The 19,913-nt window shown below is 39.7% G+C and overlaps 1 protein-coding gene across 5 annotated transcripts in view; it reads left to right on the top strand.

Annotated features, from left to right (window-relative positions):
- Positions 1–2,260: 2,260 nt before the first annotated feature.
- Positions 2,261–19,913, top strand: part of otofa (otoferlin a) — an 89,236-nt gene continuing 71,583 nt past the window's right edge. For all 5 annotated transcript variants that reach the window (XM_084952128.1, XM_084952131.1, XM_084952132.1 and 2 more), the window contains exons 1-2: positions 2,261–2,640; positions 9,088–9,146. In XM_084952128.1, coding sequence (XP_084808254.1) covers positions 2,559–2,640; positions 9,088–9,146 — 141 coding nt within the window. In that variant the 5' untranslated portion in view covers positions 2,261–2,558. The remainder of the gene's footprint in view (positions 2,641–9,087; positions 9,147–19,913) is intronic.

Raw genomic sequence — 19,913 nt, 5'->3', positions numbered from 1 at the left:
CGCGGTTTTTAACCACACTTTGATATTAGGAAGCAGTGGCGCAAAAATTCAGATTAAAAAAAGAAAATTGAATAATAACAAGAAGCAGCTTTGATGTCTGCAGCGCTGCTGGCTTTGGATCATTTGCACAGATTAAATTGGGTTTTTTTCAGTATTAGTTACTTTATTACTCATCTCTCTATGTCTCTCATACATGAGTCAGTGCAAACCGCAATACATAATTTAAACAAAAGATACTTACAGACTGTCACTCATTCACACCAGAGAGAGAGAGACTGTGGTAGAAATGTGTTCTCTCTTGTTATACACACGCCTGAGGCTGTTTATGCCAGGTACTCCCGATTACCTCAAGTGAAGAGACAAGTTTTTGTTTGTTTGTGATACAATACTGGGCCATCTCACCAGATTTATTGTATCCACAGAGACTCACTGTCTAGTAGGGTTTATATCAGTAGGTGTTAAAGTATAGTGTGTGTCCCAGTTCTGTCATTATTGTGTCTTTACTTTGTTGATAATTTTTGTCATTTGTCAAATTTGTTGCATTATGCTCTAAACTGAATTCTTTCATATCTAACTTTATTTAAAACACAATTGATTTGTGTTTTATTACAGAATAAAGGATGGCATGTTGGCTGGTGTGTCTTCTTCTGGAATCTTTATTTTTCTTTGTACAAAGATGATAAATTCAGGGATTGTTCATTTCAGTCTGCTGTTGTCTGTGTTTTCCATAATTCTTTTTGAAGGTGCTCATAGATACTCCCTAAAACTGGGTGTTGTAGTCATCTTTTATACCCCGTTTAAACCAGTTTAGACTATGATGCTGTTTTCGCAGTTTATAACACAGCATAGGTGTATTTGTTTGGAATCCATTCTTAGCAGAATATTTGACGGAATATTGAGTGCTGAGCACTGCTCCTGGGATGTTAAGGACCAGAAGCATCACAATGCTGTCACAGGAACTCCTGCTGCTGCCTTTGCAATCAGAAAACAGTGGCATTCCTGAAGAAACTCACAGCTCTGAAGTTTTGGTTTCATGCTGTGAGGAACACTATATGAGCGAGCAGATGTAGAGCTTCTCTGCTGTTGCTTGCAGACACATCTGAACAATGCATCAAAACAAAGGTTTTCACACAGTTGTGCTCTTGGTATCTTTACAGTGATACCCATTACTACTGAATGATAACTATTTTTCAAATCTAAAAAGAGGAGCCCAAAGAAACCTACCGCCTTATCTTTTCTCATACCAAATACATATATACTCAGATTCCACTTCATTAGGTACACCTTGTTAGTACTGGCTTGGACCCTCTTTTTTGCCGTAATTCTTCCTGACATAGATCCGACAAGCTGCTAAAAACATTCCTCTAAGATTTAGGTCCATATTTGCATGCTAGCATCACACAGTTACTGCAGATTTGTCGGCTACATGCCCCAACCTACCACCTCTCAAAAATGTGCTATTGGATTGAGAGCTTGTCACTGTGGAGGTCACTTAAGTATAGTGAAATCACTGTCATGCTCAAGAAACAAGCTTAAGGTGAGTTGAGCTTTGTAATGTGGTCTATTAACGTACTGGAAGCAGCCATCAGATGGTGGGTACACTGTGGCCATAAAGAGATGGACATGTTCAGCAGCAATACTCAGGTAGGCTGTGGAGATTAAGCAATGCTCTTGCGGTACTCAATGGCCCAAGAAGCTAAATATCACAGACACCATCACCATCACCTGAACCTCTGATACAGGGCAGGACAGAGCCATGCTTTTATCGTGTTTACGTCAAATGAGCAGCACCTAATAAAGTGGCAGGTGAGTGTGCATACTGGAGTAGATTTGAAGCTGGTAGGTAAGTCAACGTGTTTCTGTTGTTTGCGGCTATCCTGACGCCTCTTCAGCAGGAACTGTTGGCCAAAGGTCAGAAAAGGACAATGTTCACCTCACCTGTTCGTCATGTTGACCCACAGCTATACTAAAGGGATCGGGGAGTTGCAGTATAATGTGGGCGTGGCAGCAAACCGTTTGTAGTGTGCAAAGTTTATTGTAACAAGATCATCTTTTTATTTCAAAGTAAAATGCATGAAGTACAGTAGGTCTAGATTCATGGCTAAGCGTTTTTATTAAAAATGTCTCTCAAACAGCGGTAGGGTTTTCCTCCGAATCCCAAGCCTGGTCTGTGTTTTTTTGTTTTGTTTTGTCCCCCCGTAATTAGAGCATCATCTCTCTGTAGTTGAAGCCCACCCCCGCCCTTCCTGCGCAACGAGCAGAGTAAAACCAAGAGCCAGCTCAGAGACGTGCGATAGACCCAGCAGCCACGGAGTAGGAGGAAATGTTAACTGGAGCCTGTGATTAATTCATTTTTGGGTTTTGGATTTTTTGTTTGTTTTCTTTCTTTCCTTTAAAGAAAATTCATGTTGCCCGGATAGAAAGCGATTTTTGGGTCCACCGACTCCAGCCCGCAAAGAAAGGCTCACTAAGACATCATTAAACGCAGATTGCACCAAATCGATTCAAGTTTTATCTGTGTGGAGTAAAATTACTCCCGCCCCCACCAGACTGGACTAATGATGGCTTTAATGGTTCACCTGAAGACGGTCGCTCACCTGCGAGGGAAAGGTGACAAGATCGCCAAAGTTACATTCAGGGGTAAGGATATATATGTATATTTTTTGAATTATTCTTCTGTATGTTGAAGCCGTGTGTGTTTGGAAACCGAATCGCGCTGTGTGCTGTGCCCTGATTTGCGTTTCGTTACACAATGTGATGAGAGCCAGTCAGCCGCTGCATAAAAAAGTTGGAAGAGCGAGAAAAACAGTTTAGTTGCAGGCAAAACAGAATAACTGGTCTATATCACAAAGAGAGATCGAGTATCCAAGCCTTACGTTTTATTTCATTATATTCGTTAATATGGTAAAATACTGATAAATTAAATTCTGTCTTTTTTCCTTTATATGTTATATACATCATGTAAAGTACTACAAAAAATTAATACCATTTCTGCCAAGAATGGTGAATGTAAATTCAAAGCTTTTATCTCTTCTATTTTTAAGTGTATCATAAAAGAGGAAAACACACCAATCTTGGCATCCCTGAAACATCGATTTCCCATCACTGATTTTCAGTTATTTTATTTACTTTCTTTCAACTTACTAGAACAATGTGTTTAAGAGGCCAGTTTAGACTAAGCTGATGGCATCGATTGCTAAAGATGTGGCTAAAGATGGAGCTTTGGGAATGTTCTGTGTAAGATCTTTGGAGTGCTAACCAATTCACTCTAACATCTCACATCTAAGAGTCAGAATTGTAGCCACGACCTTGCACTCTCTCTCAGAGGAGATGAGAAGACGAAATGAGTTGTGGGAAAAAGGGTTTAGTTGATTTATTCATGTGTTTCACGTTCTTATCGTTTGCTTTCCGTGTGCTGGGTGTGTGAGCAAAATAATGTCAAAGAAACTGAGACAGGAAGGAGGAGCGGTGTGTTTTTCAGCACCCTGGACAGTGATCAGTCCACTGACAGGTGCTCAGTCCCTGTTGAAATCAATGCAGCATCACAATTGGAGAAGATGTTACAAGAGCACTGCTGCCTCTTTTCCTGTCAGTGTGTGTGTGTGTGTGTGTGTGTGTGTGTGTTTGTGTGTGTGTATGTTGGGGGGAAAAAAGGATAACTTCTAGTGCAGTGGTCTGTGCTGCAGTGATTGCACCAGGGTCTGGATATTCTATGAACCGTGCCTTCACAGTCAGTGACTGGATCGTCCGCTCTTTCCTCAAAAGTCCATCTGTCAGCAGAGTAGCTCCACTTCATTCATGTATAATGTTTTAAAAATTTCAAGAAAATTTTGTGTGTATCTGTGTTTATTTGTATGTTTTAGAGACATAAATTAACCCCAAACCGTTAAATAATCGCCAGAAATTTCTGAGGTTTTTTTTTTAAACTTGAGTAATTATTGAACCTTCTGACAAATAAAAAAGCAGTTAAATATCAGAAATTATTATTATTTTTATCTTAAACAATCAAATACATATAAGGTGGTGAGGGGTTGTTGTTTGTTTTGGGGGTTTTTTTCAAATCACATTGATGATGTAAAGATGTCAAAAACTCACAAGTCAAATTATGAGGCTCAGCCATTAAGAAAATTAGCCTTTATACTGGATCTACTTAATGTTGATGTTAAGGCTAAAAACTTGGTTTGAGGTCAGCAATAACTTAAGTGTCCTGGAAGTCAGTTTACCCAGTCAATGTTCTATGAGATGATTTTATTTGAACATCTTGTACTTGTACTTTCAGTACTATTTAAAATCCTGTTCCACTCTTGGCTTGTGCTGATTTTCATTCATTCAAAACTCTGTGTGAGCTCTGAGGGTTTTCTATTAAAAAAATAAGAAACAAAAGAACAAGCAGAAACACAGACAATCTTACATATATAAGAAATACCACATAAAAGGTATGTAAATGAATTCTAGCTGCACTAGGATCTTACATCTATTCTGCTACCCAATACAGTCCATGACCTGAATAGGAATTTCCTTTGTGATCCTCTAGCATGAGTTTGTTGAAGTAAACAGATATGAAGGAATAGCAGAGTCACAGGAAAGGTTGAACATCAAGCCCAACATTTAGTAAATCAGTTTCATCCAAAAGCTGAATAATTGCATATTCAAAATTATCCAGTTAAAGAGTTCAAGCATATTTATTAATAGCCACTCAGCTGCTGGAGGGGAAATTTCATTTCCATTTTTAAATCTTGTCATTTTTTCTCAGTCTCAGAATTTCTTCTCCATTCTTCCAGCACATTTAAGTTTAATTATTCATTTATTTGAGCTAAATAATAATTTTTTAAATACTTCCCAAATTTGTGTGTTAATCACAGTGTCTTAATCAGCCTTGCAGCCCTCCGGCGCCGTGGGTTTTTGGTTTAGGCTGTCAGTGGAGTTTCCTGAGCACTTAGAGTTTAAAGCGCTTCCTGTCTGGAGAGGAAGCAGTCTGCCAGGGAAATAAGTGCTTTGGTGCTTTGTGTAACTGTGTATCAGACCTGCACTAAGTTCAGGAGGAGTTTGGGGCCATTTTTAATTACAGAACAGCTTCAGTTTATCTCTCTTTTTAGGGTGTCTGGTGTAAGAAACTCATTCAGTCATTATTCTGGCATTTCTTTGTACCCCAGCTTGTTATCTAGCATCTAGGAAGTGTATGAGTATAAGTATGAATATGTAAAATATCAGATGCATTTTTGTCAACCCTTTGCTGCTTACAGAAATCAGCAATTACTGACCAAAGGTCTTTTAAGGTCTCTATTTTTGAGGTATTTTGTCATCAGATGCTTAATTTTTGTAAGTCAGAAGAGTCCTATAACCACCCCGAAGCTGAATCAACATGAAATCTCTGGAAGGGGGAAAAGGTGTAATAAAAAAGCTTCAAGCCAGTGCAATAAAGACAGCTAATAAAAATGGATTAAATGCGACGTGATGTTCTATCTCTGATCTAACTTTATCTGGTTGTTATTATTTGCTGTCAGAAACAGTAAATCAAGTCAAATCCCTTCAAAGGAGGGTCTTCAAAATGTAATTGATTTCCCGACAAGTCGTTGATGAATTCTGGTTGTGTGATCGGCAGCTCTTGGCTTTATCAGAGAGCTGCACTTCGGCTGTTGCTGCTCCTCTTCTGAGTAGCCTACAGCAATACAGAGCCATACTCTATGCAAGAATTAATGAAACCTTATCTCTGTGCTTTACAATATTAATTTTCAGTTCATTCACCCAGGCTGTCTTCCTCTGCGTTGGCACTTATCAAACTTCTCTTTAACCTCTAGGCACTTAACACAGCTGCTTGGACAGTTTGTTTGTTCTTTTTATTACTCAGAGTCTTCCTGATTCACAGGACAGGAACAGAGCTTGGGGCAATTTCTTGTATCCTGCGGATATTTTTAAAATTCCTTTTCTCTGTGTAGCACTTTATTCTGCAAACAGACACTTGGTATGTTTACTTTTTAAATTAGGGCACCTACTCAGCTTGTAATGCCACTTACTGCCCCCTAATGCACCAGGAAACAAGGTAAAATTAACTGCATTTAAAAAAAAAAAAATGTTTCCATGTTTCTACTCAACACTCGAGTTTTCTGCTTTAACCACATTTTTGCAAAAACTCAAGAAAGCCTTAAATGCACCTCTGCGCCCTCTTCATTCATGTGGGTTTCAGACTTACACAGTGTTCTCCATCTTTCACTCTTTTAATTTTCATCTATCTGCTTGAGATAACAAAAAATGACTCTCTGTTCCTTTTCTTTCTTACAGCTCAGGTCCTTCATAGCAGCTCTTTAACTCTTTATCGTTGACTGTTTCATCAAGGCCAAAAGCCGCACCGATTAGCAGAATGTTGTTTTAGTTTAGTGTGGAGCACCTTACATAAGTGTCACATGGTCTGCTTTTCTAAGCCCACATCTAGTTGGATGAAAACACTGGTATGACAGCAGTGCCGCTCTTTTCAATAATGTAGGAGGAATATTGTCTCTCTCCCTCTCCGACACTGAAGTGGTGTTTATTTTCTAAAATAAAATTCAAAGGTTTGGGGGATTTATAAGGTTCAAGAGAGTGTAGGAGTGAAGGCAAAGAGAGACAGGAACACTTGGAAGTGGGATTATAAACTAGAGTCGTATTTGTGCATTGGTAAAATTATAACGATAAGCTTGCGTCAAGCATGACATCTTTAAAACCTGAAGGTTTTGTGCTTTTGAATGTGTGAAAAGATACTTTTTGCACTTATAATATCTAAAATATCTGAGCCTGGCACAATGTATTTACTCCATTTACCCTCATTATTACAGCCAAACTGACAGGTGTATGGCAGCTGATGTGCCCACAAGCACACAAATAGACATCAACAGAGCTTCATAAAGGCTCAGATGCACAAAGCAAACTATCAGAACAAAGCAGAATGCACACTGTGGTGCAGGACCATTCATAAGCATCACAAAGCAACCAGGTGAGCACAACAACCAGGACGCATGAGTGAGTCAGGTTACTGTTCAATGAAAGGTTCTCCTTTCCCAATATAAACTCTGAGTAGACAACAGCTTTCATTGGCTGACGCACATACTTTTAGCTCTAATAATGGAAAAATATGATTTTAATTTATATTTTTTACATTCTTCTGCAGTCTCTCTGTATTGCACAGTGAGTCACACTGTAGTCATTTAATTGTCTGCATTTCTTTTCTGCCTCTGGTGACTCCACGCAGCTGTTTCATATTTACATTTGTCAGGTACTTAAAGTATCATTTGTCTTTTCGCAGCTCTTTATGAGATGAGTAGGCTGATTTTATGTCACCCCATTTTCACTTTAATAAACGTCTCAGTGAACTGATGGATTCAGGTTCTAACCTGCATCTGACAAGGCCAAGTGCACCCTTATTGAATTAAGTCACTTGTAGACAGTGTTGGGGAGTAACGGAATACGTACCGCCGTTACATATTTAAAATACAAAATATGAGTAACTGTATTCCGTTACAGTTACCTTTTAAAAGGGTGGTATTTAGAATACAGTTACTTTGTTGAAATAAATGGATTACACGGCGGTCTTTTCCTGTTTCATATGTTAGGCTATGCCCTCTCTATTTTTTGTAATTCCACACCGGTGGAAACCCAAACAAAACACACATTAAGAGGCTCAAATGCCTGTGTCTCAATCTCGAGTCTCATAATGACGTGAAGAAATATTTTTTAAAATGATTTAATATGAAGGCAATAGCAGAGTGTTACAGGCATAGCCCTAAAGAATGTAGCCTCATGGGCAGTGTAGTCCGTGCTGCAGGGAGAATGGACTGCCATTCACGTTATGTATCTATGAGCGAGGGAGGGAGAAAAAGGCGAGTGGAAAAGTACCAGTTGTCATCGAGCAGAAACGGGAGCTGGAAGCATGTAAATATAATAATAACCACTGCAGCCAAAAAAGAGTGCCTGATGATCCCAGTTGTAAGTAAGCTATTAAGACTCGAGTGTACACTGTGTTCCTGTTTTCCTCCGAAACAATAAGTTCCGCTGGAGCAGCCTTTCAACGCCTCTCTGTCTCTCGCCAGCAAAGTTGACCAAGACAACAAAGCTAGTTTTCGGCTATGAGCCCAACACGGAAACCGACGTGTTAGCCAGAGGCTCCTTTACTACGGTTCGGAGCCGCGGACCTATTTTATATACGCGCGGAATAGTTTTCTATACGAGATCGCTGCAAAAACTGCAGCCTTACCTAATGTCCACCCTACTGTTACTCATTTTATATTAAGATTTAAAAATCTAGTTGCTATTGAGTGGCCTGCGAGTAGCCTTCAGTAATAGTAATGAATCACACAGGAACAGGATATTCATTAGTTGTAAAAAAGCATGATAATATATTAAGTAATCCAAAGTATTCAGAATACGTTACTCTCATTGAGTAACGTAACGGAATACGTTACAAAATACATTTTGGGGCATGTATTCTGTAATCTGTAGTGGAATACATTTCAAAAGTAACCTTCCCAACACTGCTTGTAGAACCACCTTTAGCAATTATAACTTGAAATTATTTTTTTCTGTATGACTATCAGTCTTTCACGTTGTTGAGAAGGAATGTTTTCCCACTTTTCTTTACAATGCTGCTTCAGTTTGGGTTTGTTTATGCAGAGGTCTCCTAAGGTCCAGGTTTAGATTATATCTTGATTATTTTCTTTTTCAGCCATTCTGCTGTAGATTTGCTGCTGGATCATTGTCCTGTTGCATCTCCAACACAGGAAACGCTTTACATATTTAAAACATTTTACTCTAGAATACTTTGGTATACAGGGGAGTTTATGGTCAACGCCAAGTCCTGTGGCTACAAAAAAAAAACAACCCCACATCACAGTGCACAGAGCTTCAATAATCACTTACCTGCTTGCTACTTTGGATAAAGTCTTAAAACTAAATTGTTTCATAATTAATGTAGCTTTAAGTAAACACCAACTGACTGCTCTTTCTCGTGCTTTGCACGTCCCCCATGCAGTGAGCCCACCCACTCAAAGTGGGATGACAGCAGGCACAATGGTGTTACTGAACCAGGTTTTAATGACTAAATTCCTCCTTATTTTTCAGGTCTGTCCTTCTACAGCCGTATAGCAGAGAACTGTGAGGAGGTGGCACACTTTAATGAGGTCAGTATCTTTATTTGATTTGTCATACAATAACCTGTGTCAATGGTGACCAATCAGCAATTATTAAGAATCCAGAATTGGCTGATTTCACTGGCTGCAGGTTCTGTTACTGAATTGAGGTGGAAAAGGTGAAAAAAGACACATTGCTGGTAATGACTGAAATGATCACTGTAAGATTTTACATTTACAGGAATAAAGTCAGGGCTCTGTGTGGTTTATCAGTCATTTGATGTTAATATCTTTAAAAACAGTTTTATCCAAAACATTGACAGCTCTTTATTATTATTAAATCTTTATTTAATTCAAATAAAGTCTAGCACATTTTAAGGATGCTAGACTTTATTTGAATTAAGTTATTCAGCTGAGTTATTCTCACTGTATTCAGTACAAGTATACAAGCCTGCTGTGTTCGTGAGTAAGAACTTTATCCCCCAAAAGATGCCAAATGAACGTCAGATGACATAGATAGAAATTTTGCCCTTTTTTGTACTTTGAAAATCCTGGTGTAGAGAAAAGATGGACAAAGTGCTTGACTCTATACCAGCATACAGAGTGCAAATAAAAGGTGAATACAAAGTGAAGCAATGTACATGCACAGAGTGTAAGAAACTGCTCTAAAAATAGAGGATCTATTGTTCAGTAATACCACTTCCTTTAAGAATGCAGTTGAATACTGTAAATGGAGATGCCTCAGAGGAAAACTGTTAGCAATACAAATGTACATCAAAAAGTACAGTTATACTGTAAATACTGAATACTGTGCAAAAGTCTTGAGCCACCCTTCGTTTGTTTATATTTTGCTAGGACAATGGCAAAAAGGTGCAGCGATTTATTGCGCAAACACACAAAATACACTACTATGGTCTATCCTTCAAGCTCGGGTCCTCTACTAGAGGCCTGGGAGTCCTGCGCAGTATCTTAGCTGTTCCTACAACTGCGCTGTTCTGGACAAAGATCTCCGATGTTGTTCCTGGGATCTGCTGGAGCCACTGCACCTAGTGCTCCGATGTTACCTTCACTCTCCACATTTGAGTCCTTGGTATTTCTCGAGCTTCTCATGTTCCTTCTTTCTGATGTTCCTGTCACTGAGAACCGCTACATCTATCACTACGGCCGTCTTCTTCTGTTTGTCTAGCCACCACTATGTCCGGTTGGTTAGCCACCACCATTTTATCTGGAAGTCCCACAGGATCTTAGCTCGGTTATTCTCTACCACCCTTGGGAGCGTCTCCCATTTTGACCTCGGGACTTCCAGGCCGTATTCGGCACAGATGTTTCTGTATACTATGCCGGCCACTTGGTTATGGCATTCCATGTATGTCCTGCCTGCTAGCATCTTACACCCTGCTGTTATGTGCTGGATTGTCTCAGGGGCATTTTTACACAGCCTGCACCTGGGGTCTTGCCTGGTGTAATAGACCCCAGCCTATATGGATCTTGTGCTCAGAGCTTGTTCCTGTGCTGCCAGAATTAGTGCCTCTGTGCTGTCTTTCAGTCCGGCTTTGTCCAGTCACTGGTAGGATTTCTGGATATCAGCCACCTCCGCTATCTGCTGGTGGTACATACAGGGGCTTGTCCTTCCATGATGGTGCCTCCTCTTCCTTCTCATTCTTTGGTTTCTGCTGCCTGAGGTATTCACTGAGCACGCGGTTGGTTGGGGCCATCTTACTGATGTATTTTTGGATGTTTGTTGTCTCATCCTGGACCGTGGTGCTGACACTTACCAGTTCCCGGCCTCCTTCCTTCTGCTTAGCGTACAGCCTCAGGGTGCTGGACTTGGGGTGAAACCCTCCATGCATGGTCAGGAGCTTCCTTGTCTTTATGTCAGTGGCTTCTACCTCCTCCTTTGGCCAGCCTATTACCCCAGCAGGGTACCTGATCATGGGCAGGGCATAGCTGTTGATAGCCCGGATCTTGTTCTTACCGTTCAGCTGACTCCTCAGGACTTGCCTGACCCTCTGCAGGTACTTGGTGGTTGCAGCTTTTCTAGCGACCTCTTCATGGTTCCCATTTGCCTGTGGGAACCCCAGGTACTTGTAGCTGTCCTCTATGTCTGCAATGTTGCCTTCTGGTAGTTCAATCTCCTCAGTTCTGACTAAATTCCCTCTTTTTGTTATCATCCGACAACATTTCTCTAGTCCGAATGACATTCCAATACCATTGTTGTATATCCTGGTGGTGTGGATCAGTGAATCGATGTCTCGTTCACTCTTGGCATACAGCTTGATATCATCCATGTAGAGGAGGTGGCTGACAACTGCTCCCTCCATTCTATAGTTGGTATCCGTATCCAGTCTTGTCAATGATATACACACACACACACACACATACATATATATATATATATATATATATATATATATATATTTGAGTTATTTCATTTTTTGGCTGACTGTTGTGGATGTGTGATGATTTTCAGTGTGTGAACAATGTGAAGGCTTATATAGAAATGGGCCACCAAGACCCCACTGTTGTAATTTCTTAATGCTCATGCAGACACTTAGATAACTCTCAGCGTGCCAATGCTAACCTCTAGGCTGAAGGATCTTGCTTTAACACCTCATTACTGTTCTGATTAAAAAATTTGCAACCATTCGTGAGTGGCTCTTCCCTGCACGTGGCTGACATCTCACCAAGTGGCTTTTAATCACCCTCTTCTGTTCGCTTATTGTCTATCAAGGTTAGAGAGGCGAGGCAGTGTTGAACATTAAACTGGGCATTTCATGCTCTACTGCTTTAGTTAGGAAAAAGGTGGTTCCTTAAAAAGCCTTTCTTTCCGAGTTAGAGGTTTCTTTCATTTGTAAAACAAGGTTTCACTGTTTTACTTTAAATCTAGTAAATTGCATTATTCTGAGCAGCTGCATTGCTCTGAGCGTCTCTTTGAAAACCCAAAGGATTTACCTGAGTCCCTCGGGTGGTGGTTGGTAAGTCTCTGATTTTGGTTGCTTTGAAATTCTGGGAAATATTCCCAATACTATTTCTGAAAGCTCCCATCGCACTGTGAAACCAGCATTATGATGAATTCAAATGTAGACCTGTGTAAAGGAGCAGAGAGGGGAAATAAGAAAGAAATGAAGGCCAAGGGATCAAGAGCGAGGTGCAGTAGGAAATCCACACAGAGCAGAAGCCAAAGAGACAGAACAGAGGTAGGGGATAAAGCCAAGGAATGAAAAATGAAAAACAAACAGGAAAGCACTCTCAAAATATACAGTACCTCCCCAGAGGAGGTTTTACATCAGGCTTTCTGTTTTTTTCTCATTTTAAGCTGCTGGTTTTAACAGAGAAAAATGTTCTTCGTTTGATGGCTCACAAGCAGAGTGCTGCTTCCTTCCCTGATAACAGGGGCTTTTGTTTTCAGTCTAATCAGGAAAATGCTGAAATGACTGTACAAACTTAGCCTAGTCACACAGGCACACCCACAAATACACACACACACAGACCCACACACACACACACACACACACACAATCACAGACACGCGCTTTATGTGTACAGTCCCTGCAGAGGCAGCATTGTTTTTTGTATCATGATGTAAGACTAAAAAGAAGAAAACCAGACAAATGAATCCCAAAATATCTTTGACTCTGCATATAACTGGTATCAACTAAGTGGTGAGGCTGAAATGTGATTTCTTATGACAACCTCTCCCAATTCTCACATCTCAGTCTCGGAGTGCTGGGGAGGTAGTTAGTGTCACTCAGCATTAATAACACGATCAAGCTTTCTATGGGATGAATTGCGCTTACAGTAGTTTCCGAGCCTGTGTGAATGTGTGCCTGTGTGAAAATGTTGCAGTGTTGTGTGCTGCTGGTGGCCAGGCGTACATTTTTTCCCCAGCCCCTGGGTCCTCATCACACCCTCCCCATCGTTGTCTTCTTCAACCTTAGCAGTAAAACATTTGCATGGCTCAGTAGGCTCTGTCCAGCCCCTGGAGTTAAGGGCCATTAGCATAGAGCTGTGTGGCTTGATGCCGGTCCATGCATAAAGATAGATGCCTTTGAACTAGTATTCGGATAGACTGGATGGGGAATTCATTATTCATTATATGGTGGGGCTTTTAGCTGCAGAACACCAGGGCTTCCCCCTGACTAGTTAGACACAAGCAGAGCAAAGAACAGAGAGTCCTGCATGCACTGCACATCGCCACAGAGTTCAGTTTTGGCCCTGCAGATATAACAATTTTAAGTTTTCAAACAAGATGTCAAGAGATTTGAACCATGCACTATAGATAGCATGCAAATAACAGAAGGGCATTAGAAGATTCATTTTGCAACAGCTTCCAGTAATTTCCTACGATTCTAAGTGTTTATTCAGAATTTGTACTTACTGTTCAGATGTCTGTGTTTTTTCTGTGTTTTCCTTACTGATAAAATCCCAGAATGACCCCATATTATTCACACGTTCTACAAACTACACTTAAAGGATGGCAGCAACCGAGAACGTGAGGACACTGCAAGCTCAGACAGTGGCAACTTGTCAACCACATGGGACCCAGGCTATAAAGCTTTCTGTTCACACCATAGTTTTCAAAGGGAACATCATGGTTTATTGAAGAAGACGTGAAACTTGTGACTGAGGATATAAACCAATCGGGCCATCCACTTTCATAGGCATTCTGACTTTTCCTTGCAGTCAGAGGAGTTCATGCTGGTCATTAGCAGAAGTGCAGGTGAACAAACTCCAACATCTTCCTTAAATTCTGATATATTTATCTACTAGCCTCCTCAGTTTGTGAGCATTTGCTTTTATAAATAAAATCACACTACTCTCATCTTTCCTGTCAGTTAATATGATTCATAGTTTGCTGAAATGGCAGCTGTATTCGGTCTCAGCTAAAATTCTGGTCAGCCTGACCAGTCCTATGAATTTGCTGGCATATTGTGGTTCATCAAAGTGAGCAGGAGGAGACCTCAGTGAGTTTACGTCCAAGCTACTTCCTACTGCTCATAGATAATCATGTTTGGGAAGCCAGTATTCAAGTAAGGCCTATTTGTTATATGAGAGTGGAACGTATCACTGTCAGGGTGAGGTTTTTAAACTAATATACGCTATACTACGTTCATATACTGTAAGTCACCTGAGCATAAAAGACTCTTAAAACACAAGTTGAAGGATTCACTGTGATCCACCTCTGGAGATCACATTTCAGTGCTGCTTCACTTGAACACTTGACCACCAGTATTGAGTAGAAGCAGTTTCCAGAGGAGCAGACACAAGCTGGAATACTGCTGATGCTAAAAATAGATAATAAACTTCACCGGGTTTTAAGATTCAGCGTTGCTCTGGGGAGGAGCTTTCCCAACTCTCGGTATACTGAATAAATGATGACCTTAGCAGAATATTTTCTTTGCTGGTATAGAGCTGGAGGGAAGGTAAAGTGGAAATTTGAGCAATGAAAACAAAGGAAATAAAACGTATAGGTGCAAATTACTGTGTAGAAGATAATCCCAAGATTTTGTTTTGAGTGTGATTTATGCATTACATGATTTATTCATACTGGTTTTCTATGAATGAATTATAAAACTACCGGTTTAAAGAAGTGTAGGTCAACACAGAGACATAATTTTCTTTAATAACAACTGTATAGTAACAGCTGTGTAAAAAAGAGAGTTTTTATAGGACAGTTTGTATACTTGATTAACAGATAATCAACAAGTTTGAGTTCATCAGCTGTGTGTCAACACAATGCCACTATGTTCCCAGGAGTGGTTGTTTCAGCAAATTAACAACAAGTTCAGACCCAGCAATGGTCAGAGAAGTGGCAAGAAACCCAAGCGCTACTTCTTAGACTCTATAAGTCTCAGTTAGCATGTTGAATAATGAAGTTAATGAACAAATATGGGTTGTTTGCAAGGTTTGCCTCGAGAAATTCAATTAAATTCAGTTCGGTTTTATTTGTATAGCAACAAATCACAAGAAAAGTTGCCTCAAGGAACTTTATGTTGTAAGGTCAAGACCCTACAGTAATACAGAGAAAACCCTAACAATCACTTTATCCGCTATGAGCAAGTACTTGGCAACAGTGGGATGGAAAAAATAGACAGGAAGAAACCTCCAGCAGACCAGACTCATGGAGAGGCGGTCATCCGCCATGTATTTTCTAAAATGTTAACCTTGTAAAAAACAGATTTATATTGCACTCACTATATGCCTGAGTGATAACTTTCTCCCAGTATCTTACTTAGAGAATATCTAGAAGAGAAGCTGCTCTTATATCCACAAGGGAGCCTATGCTGAAGGAGTTTGATTTGCAGAGCTACCCTCCACACATCAGACATATAGAGGGTAGCTCTGCATATTTGATTTAGCAGAGTTTTTACACCGGGTGCTCTTCCTGATGCAGCTGCGCTGGGGTTTATGTCTCCTACCCAGAACTCAATCAGGGATCTTTTCCTTGTTAAGCAAATGTATAAAGCAGAAACATGTGATTCAGTTTATATTTGCTATACTATGGTATGCTATGGTGGCTTCGCTGTAGCAATAACACAACACATATATTTTAATTATCAAAGAACATGATTGCTTTCTCAGATTTGAGATGCTGACCTGTCATTTGTTATATAACATATCTAGATAAATGTGCACTGAATGAACACAGAGAAGAATTTCTGTTGTTGCAAAGAAGGAGAACAAAAAAACTGCATTTCAGCGAAAAGAAAGTTTTACTTGAGGCGTGAGTGCTATCTCTTAGCACAAGAGCATCTATTTTTAAAGAGTTGTGAAGCCCTTTACTTGACAAGTGTGTGGTCAATTATTTCTGCACCATCTGGTTTCCAGCAGCAGAAACTTGGGAACGGAGAGCAGTTTTATCAGAGTCCAGCTTGACAACAAAAAAAGACTTTAGTGAATTAACTAGATAACATTCTCTTAGGTGGCTTCAAAGCTATTCAATTTCAAGAGAAAAGGAAGGGTTGAATTCATAACTGAGCAATCCACTTGTCTCTCGCAGGGCTAGTAACATTTTCAGTAACAGTTTTCAATGTGTTACTAATGAAGACAGTCAGATCAGTAATATTTAAGACAGAAAACAGCATTAACAGGAATTCCTGCAGCATGTTTTCAGCCTACCACAATCACTGATAAATATGCATAAATTCTGGTTGAATGAACTGTTCTGACTGAATTAATGTCACCATGTCTTCAGCCATGGCATTGTATTTGACACATGCTATAAATTAGACTGAGATCAATGTAGAAACACTGAAGCATGCAGAGAAAGTGACATACGAGCTGAAGAGGAAGTGAAAACTGGGATGGACAGTTGAAGTAAATTGAGCCCAGGTTTGTGGTGATGAGGAGGGCATGTAAGCAGAGTGCTGTCAGTGATTTCAACAAGATCGAGTTTCTCAGCAGAACCGGCTTATCAGAGATGCTGTTTCATCTGTACACACACATACGCACACAAACACACACATTACCAGCTCAGTATCATGGCAAAGCAACAAAAAATTAGACAATGTGTATTATGTTCATGTGCGTGGACACAAACTGCCCTTTTCTAGTGGCAGTTAGTGCAATTAGTAATGACTACCAGTGTACTTCAGCTGGAAGTAAGATTTTTATTGTCATTCCAACACATATATTTGCACGAGTCGAAGCAAAATTGTAACTGGGTGCAATTAAAAGGCAACAAGAATGAGAACATGAAAGAGCAACATGTACACAAACTAGGAACAGACAGCTTGAGCTTATTCACACTGTCATTTAGAATAAATAAGAAAATATGAAGAATAAACAAGAAGCACTCCAGAAGCTCAAACCTCTGCCAAAGCAGCTCACTCTCTGGGCAACATTTAATTTTAATGGGGCAGTTACGTATTTTGTACATCTTCATTCATTTTTATATACTCTCAATTATAAAAATATATAATTTCTTTGTTCTTTTTACTTTAAGAAGTTTGTAGTGCAGTAAAAATCATGTTGCTATAACAAACAAAGGCAGCTTAATTTTAAGCACTTATGTAAATTTATTTTACCTTGAGGACGAGACCAGAGGTTCAAAGTCATGTGATGTTAAGAATTCCTGTATATCACTCAATAAATGCCAATATGTTGTCAATACAAACAACGCAGTAAAAACATTTTTAAATAGCTCTGTCTAGCATTATTATCACTTTGACCGTCAGATCAATCTACTCACCTTTAGGAGAGGTCAGAGGTCAAGTCTAATATGATATTTTAAATCTTTATAAAGTGCTTTTTACATGTTAACAACATAATTACTAATTACGTAGACAGTGTCTACGTAATTAGGCTTTTTTCAGTTTTTGACCTATATATTAAGGTCAATCATTAAGTTGACCTTAAAGACCTGTGGTGGGTGCAAGCCAGATTTTAATGGATTGCTGACATGACCCCATTCTACATTCCTACAAAGTTTTATCAGAGTTCATTCAAAACTTCTCGAGCTATTGTGTTTACAGACACGCACCCACACAAATGCTACCAAATACATAAGCTCTTTGTCAGAGGTAATAAGAAAATTTAAGGTACAGTGGATAGTGCAAATACAAGATGTTTCTCATGTTTTTGACCTTTATCTGGCAGCAGCAGACTACAGAGTACCACCAGAGTTCAACAATCTGACGGCAGAGGCTGTTCCTGAGTCTGGTGGTTCTGCTCTGCAGCCTCATGTCAAGCCTCTTGCATCTGCTTGTATAGATGTGTGGTGGTGCAAAATAGGTTCAGAACTAAGCCCCCAAGTCCAAAATGCCTCAGCCTCCTGAGAAAGTAGTGATGCTGATGTACCTTCTTAACTGGGAAGGGAGTGTTATGGCTCCAGGTGAAATCCTCAGAAAGATGTTCCACAGAAAAGTAAAATGTTTCTGAGCCTAAGCATAACTAAGCAACCTCTAAGGCAACTTTGAGCTCTAATTTGGTGAATAAACCTAACCAGACAGTGATTGCAAATAAATGCCTACAGCAAATAATTAAAAACAGCAAATGAAAGTCTTCTTATTCTCATCACTGCCATTAAAAAGTAATCTGCTGCATTACTTGTTGAAAAAAATCCTAATAATAAGAAAGTAACATTTAAATGGTAAATGTACTGATTTGTATATAATGATTTTCTGTTCCTCTGGAGCAGTCAAAGCTCTTTAAACAATATGCCTCATTTACCCATTGGACCATTCATACAAGCACTTTTCTATGCTTTTTCTGACTAAGTGCGTCCTATTTAACAGGCACAATTTGGGGTTCAGTATCAGGGATCAAACCACCAATGTTCCTTTTAGTAGATGACCTGCCCAATATTCTAATGATAGTCAACTGTGGTGACTGTAGCTCAGGAGTTAGAGCGGGTCGTGTACTAATCAGAATCATCAGTTGGTGGTTTAGTTTTACTCGTCAATTGCTTTTTACACAGCATGGTTGTGAAGATAACCATGTGTTCCACAATGATAACACATTTATTTGATGAAAATGAATTAAAATCACGCTGGACAGTAAAGAAAGAAAGATGATAATAGAAAAGCTGAGCAGTGAAATTTATTGTTAAGTTACTGTATGTAGGTGAAGTGCATTGACGGATGAACTCATGCAGAGGTGGACTCACACTTGCACATCAGAAAAACTTCAATGCTATAGCATGTGGATGCAGCTGGTGCATATGTAGCCTGCTGGTAATGGAGCTGCAATCTTTTTGCAGTCTCCCCTTATCTCCTTTACCCTTTAAGGATAAAGCCTGAAGAATCAAAGTTTTGACGACTACAACATCATAAGATTGTAAGAAGCCTGCGAGTTTGACCTGACTTTACAAGCTGTAAGAAGAATTTTCCTACTGTCAGTGCAGTTCACGTCTTTAAAAAAAATATTTTGTTCGTAATTAATTATTGAGGTGTTTTCATTTTCTGTGTCTGTGGCAACAGTCATGAGATATAAAAGGATGGTGAGTGGAGGGAAAACTGAGGTCATCCATTTGTTCACCATGATGCTAGAGCGTGGGATCACAGCAGTAATGGCTTTTCCTCAGCTTCGCATTTAGCCGCTCTGATAGGGCGCTGTGGTCTCAAGGCTTGTGGTTAGTGACATCAGTTCTGTCACTTTTAATGAGCGGCCTCACTCTGGCAATTAGACGTTGTACAATGCAGGGGGTTGGGCGTGGGAGGCTGGGAATAGTAGTAGTGTAGTATTCAGGCAAGCTCGGAAAAGAATGGAGCAGATCTAAAATAAGATTAGTGTTCGTTTGCCTTTTTAAAAACATCATTGCAGCGGTTGCTTCTCCGGTTACTATCACATATTCCTAGATTCACATAATCAGTGATGCATTTTGATGAAGCAAGCCAGCCTGAATGGTAGAGTAGGCGCATTGCAGCAGTTACATCAGTCAGTGTTTGAAGCACAGTGAATACTGACACTTGAAGGTCGAGCTTTGTATAACTGGAAAACTTTACAAACCATAACACTGTCTGACTGCACATTGTTAGTGTTCTTTTTTACTAATATAACTTTTTGGCTAATTCTGGCTGACTGTACAGGGGCTTAATTGACATCAAAACATTAATACAGAATACATATTAGCATAGGTTTAAATAATAGTATCTATCATGGCTGCATTCCCTGAAAGTAAGGCAAACCAAGGGTTGTGGTGTTTTGTGCATACCAATACATTATTGTAGCTCACAGAGATGTGAGTGTTATTTTTCCACTTTGAGAACTCCAAATGTCTTCTGGAAATTCAGTGAAAAGGCTCTTTTTAGCCCACCGGAAAAGGAAAATAAGTGTTAAGAATAAAATGAATGATGGCTACACTCTATTCAAATTTCC

The sequence above is a fragment of the Perissodus microlepis genome, chromosome 15, assembly GCF_051167445.1.
Source record: "Perissodus microlepis isolate ML-2025 ecotype Zambia chromosome 15, ASM5116744v1, whole genome shotgun sequence".
NCBI classification, from domain to species: Eukaryota; Metazoa; Chordata; class Actinopteri; order Cichliformes; family Cichlidae; genus Perissodus; species Perissodus microlepis.
Note: the sequence above shows the minus strand (reverse complement) of the source record. Positions and strands in the feature narration are given on the sequence as shown.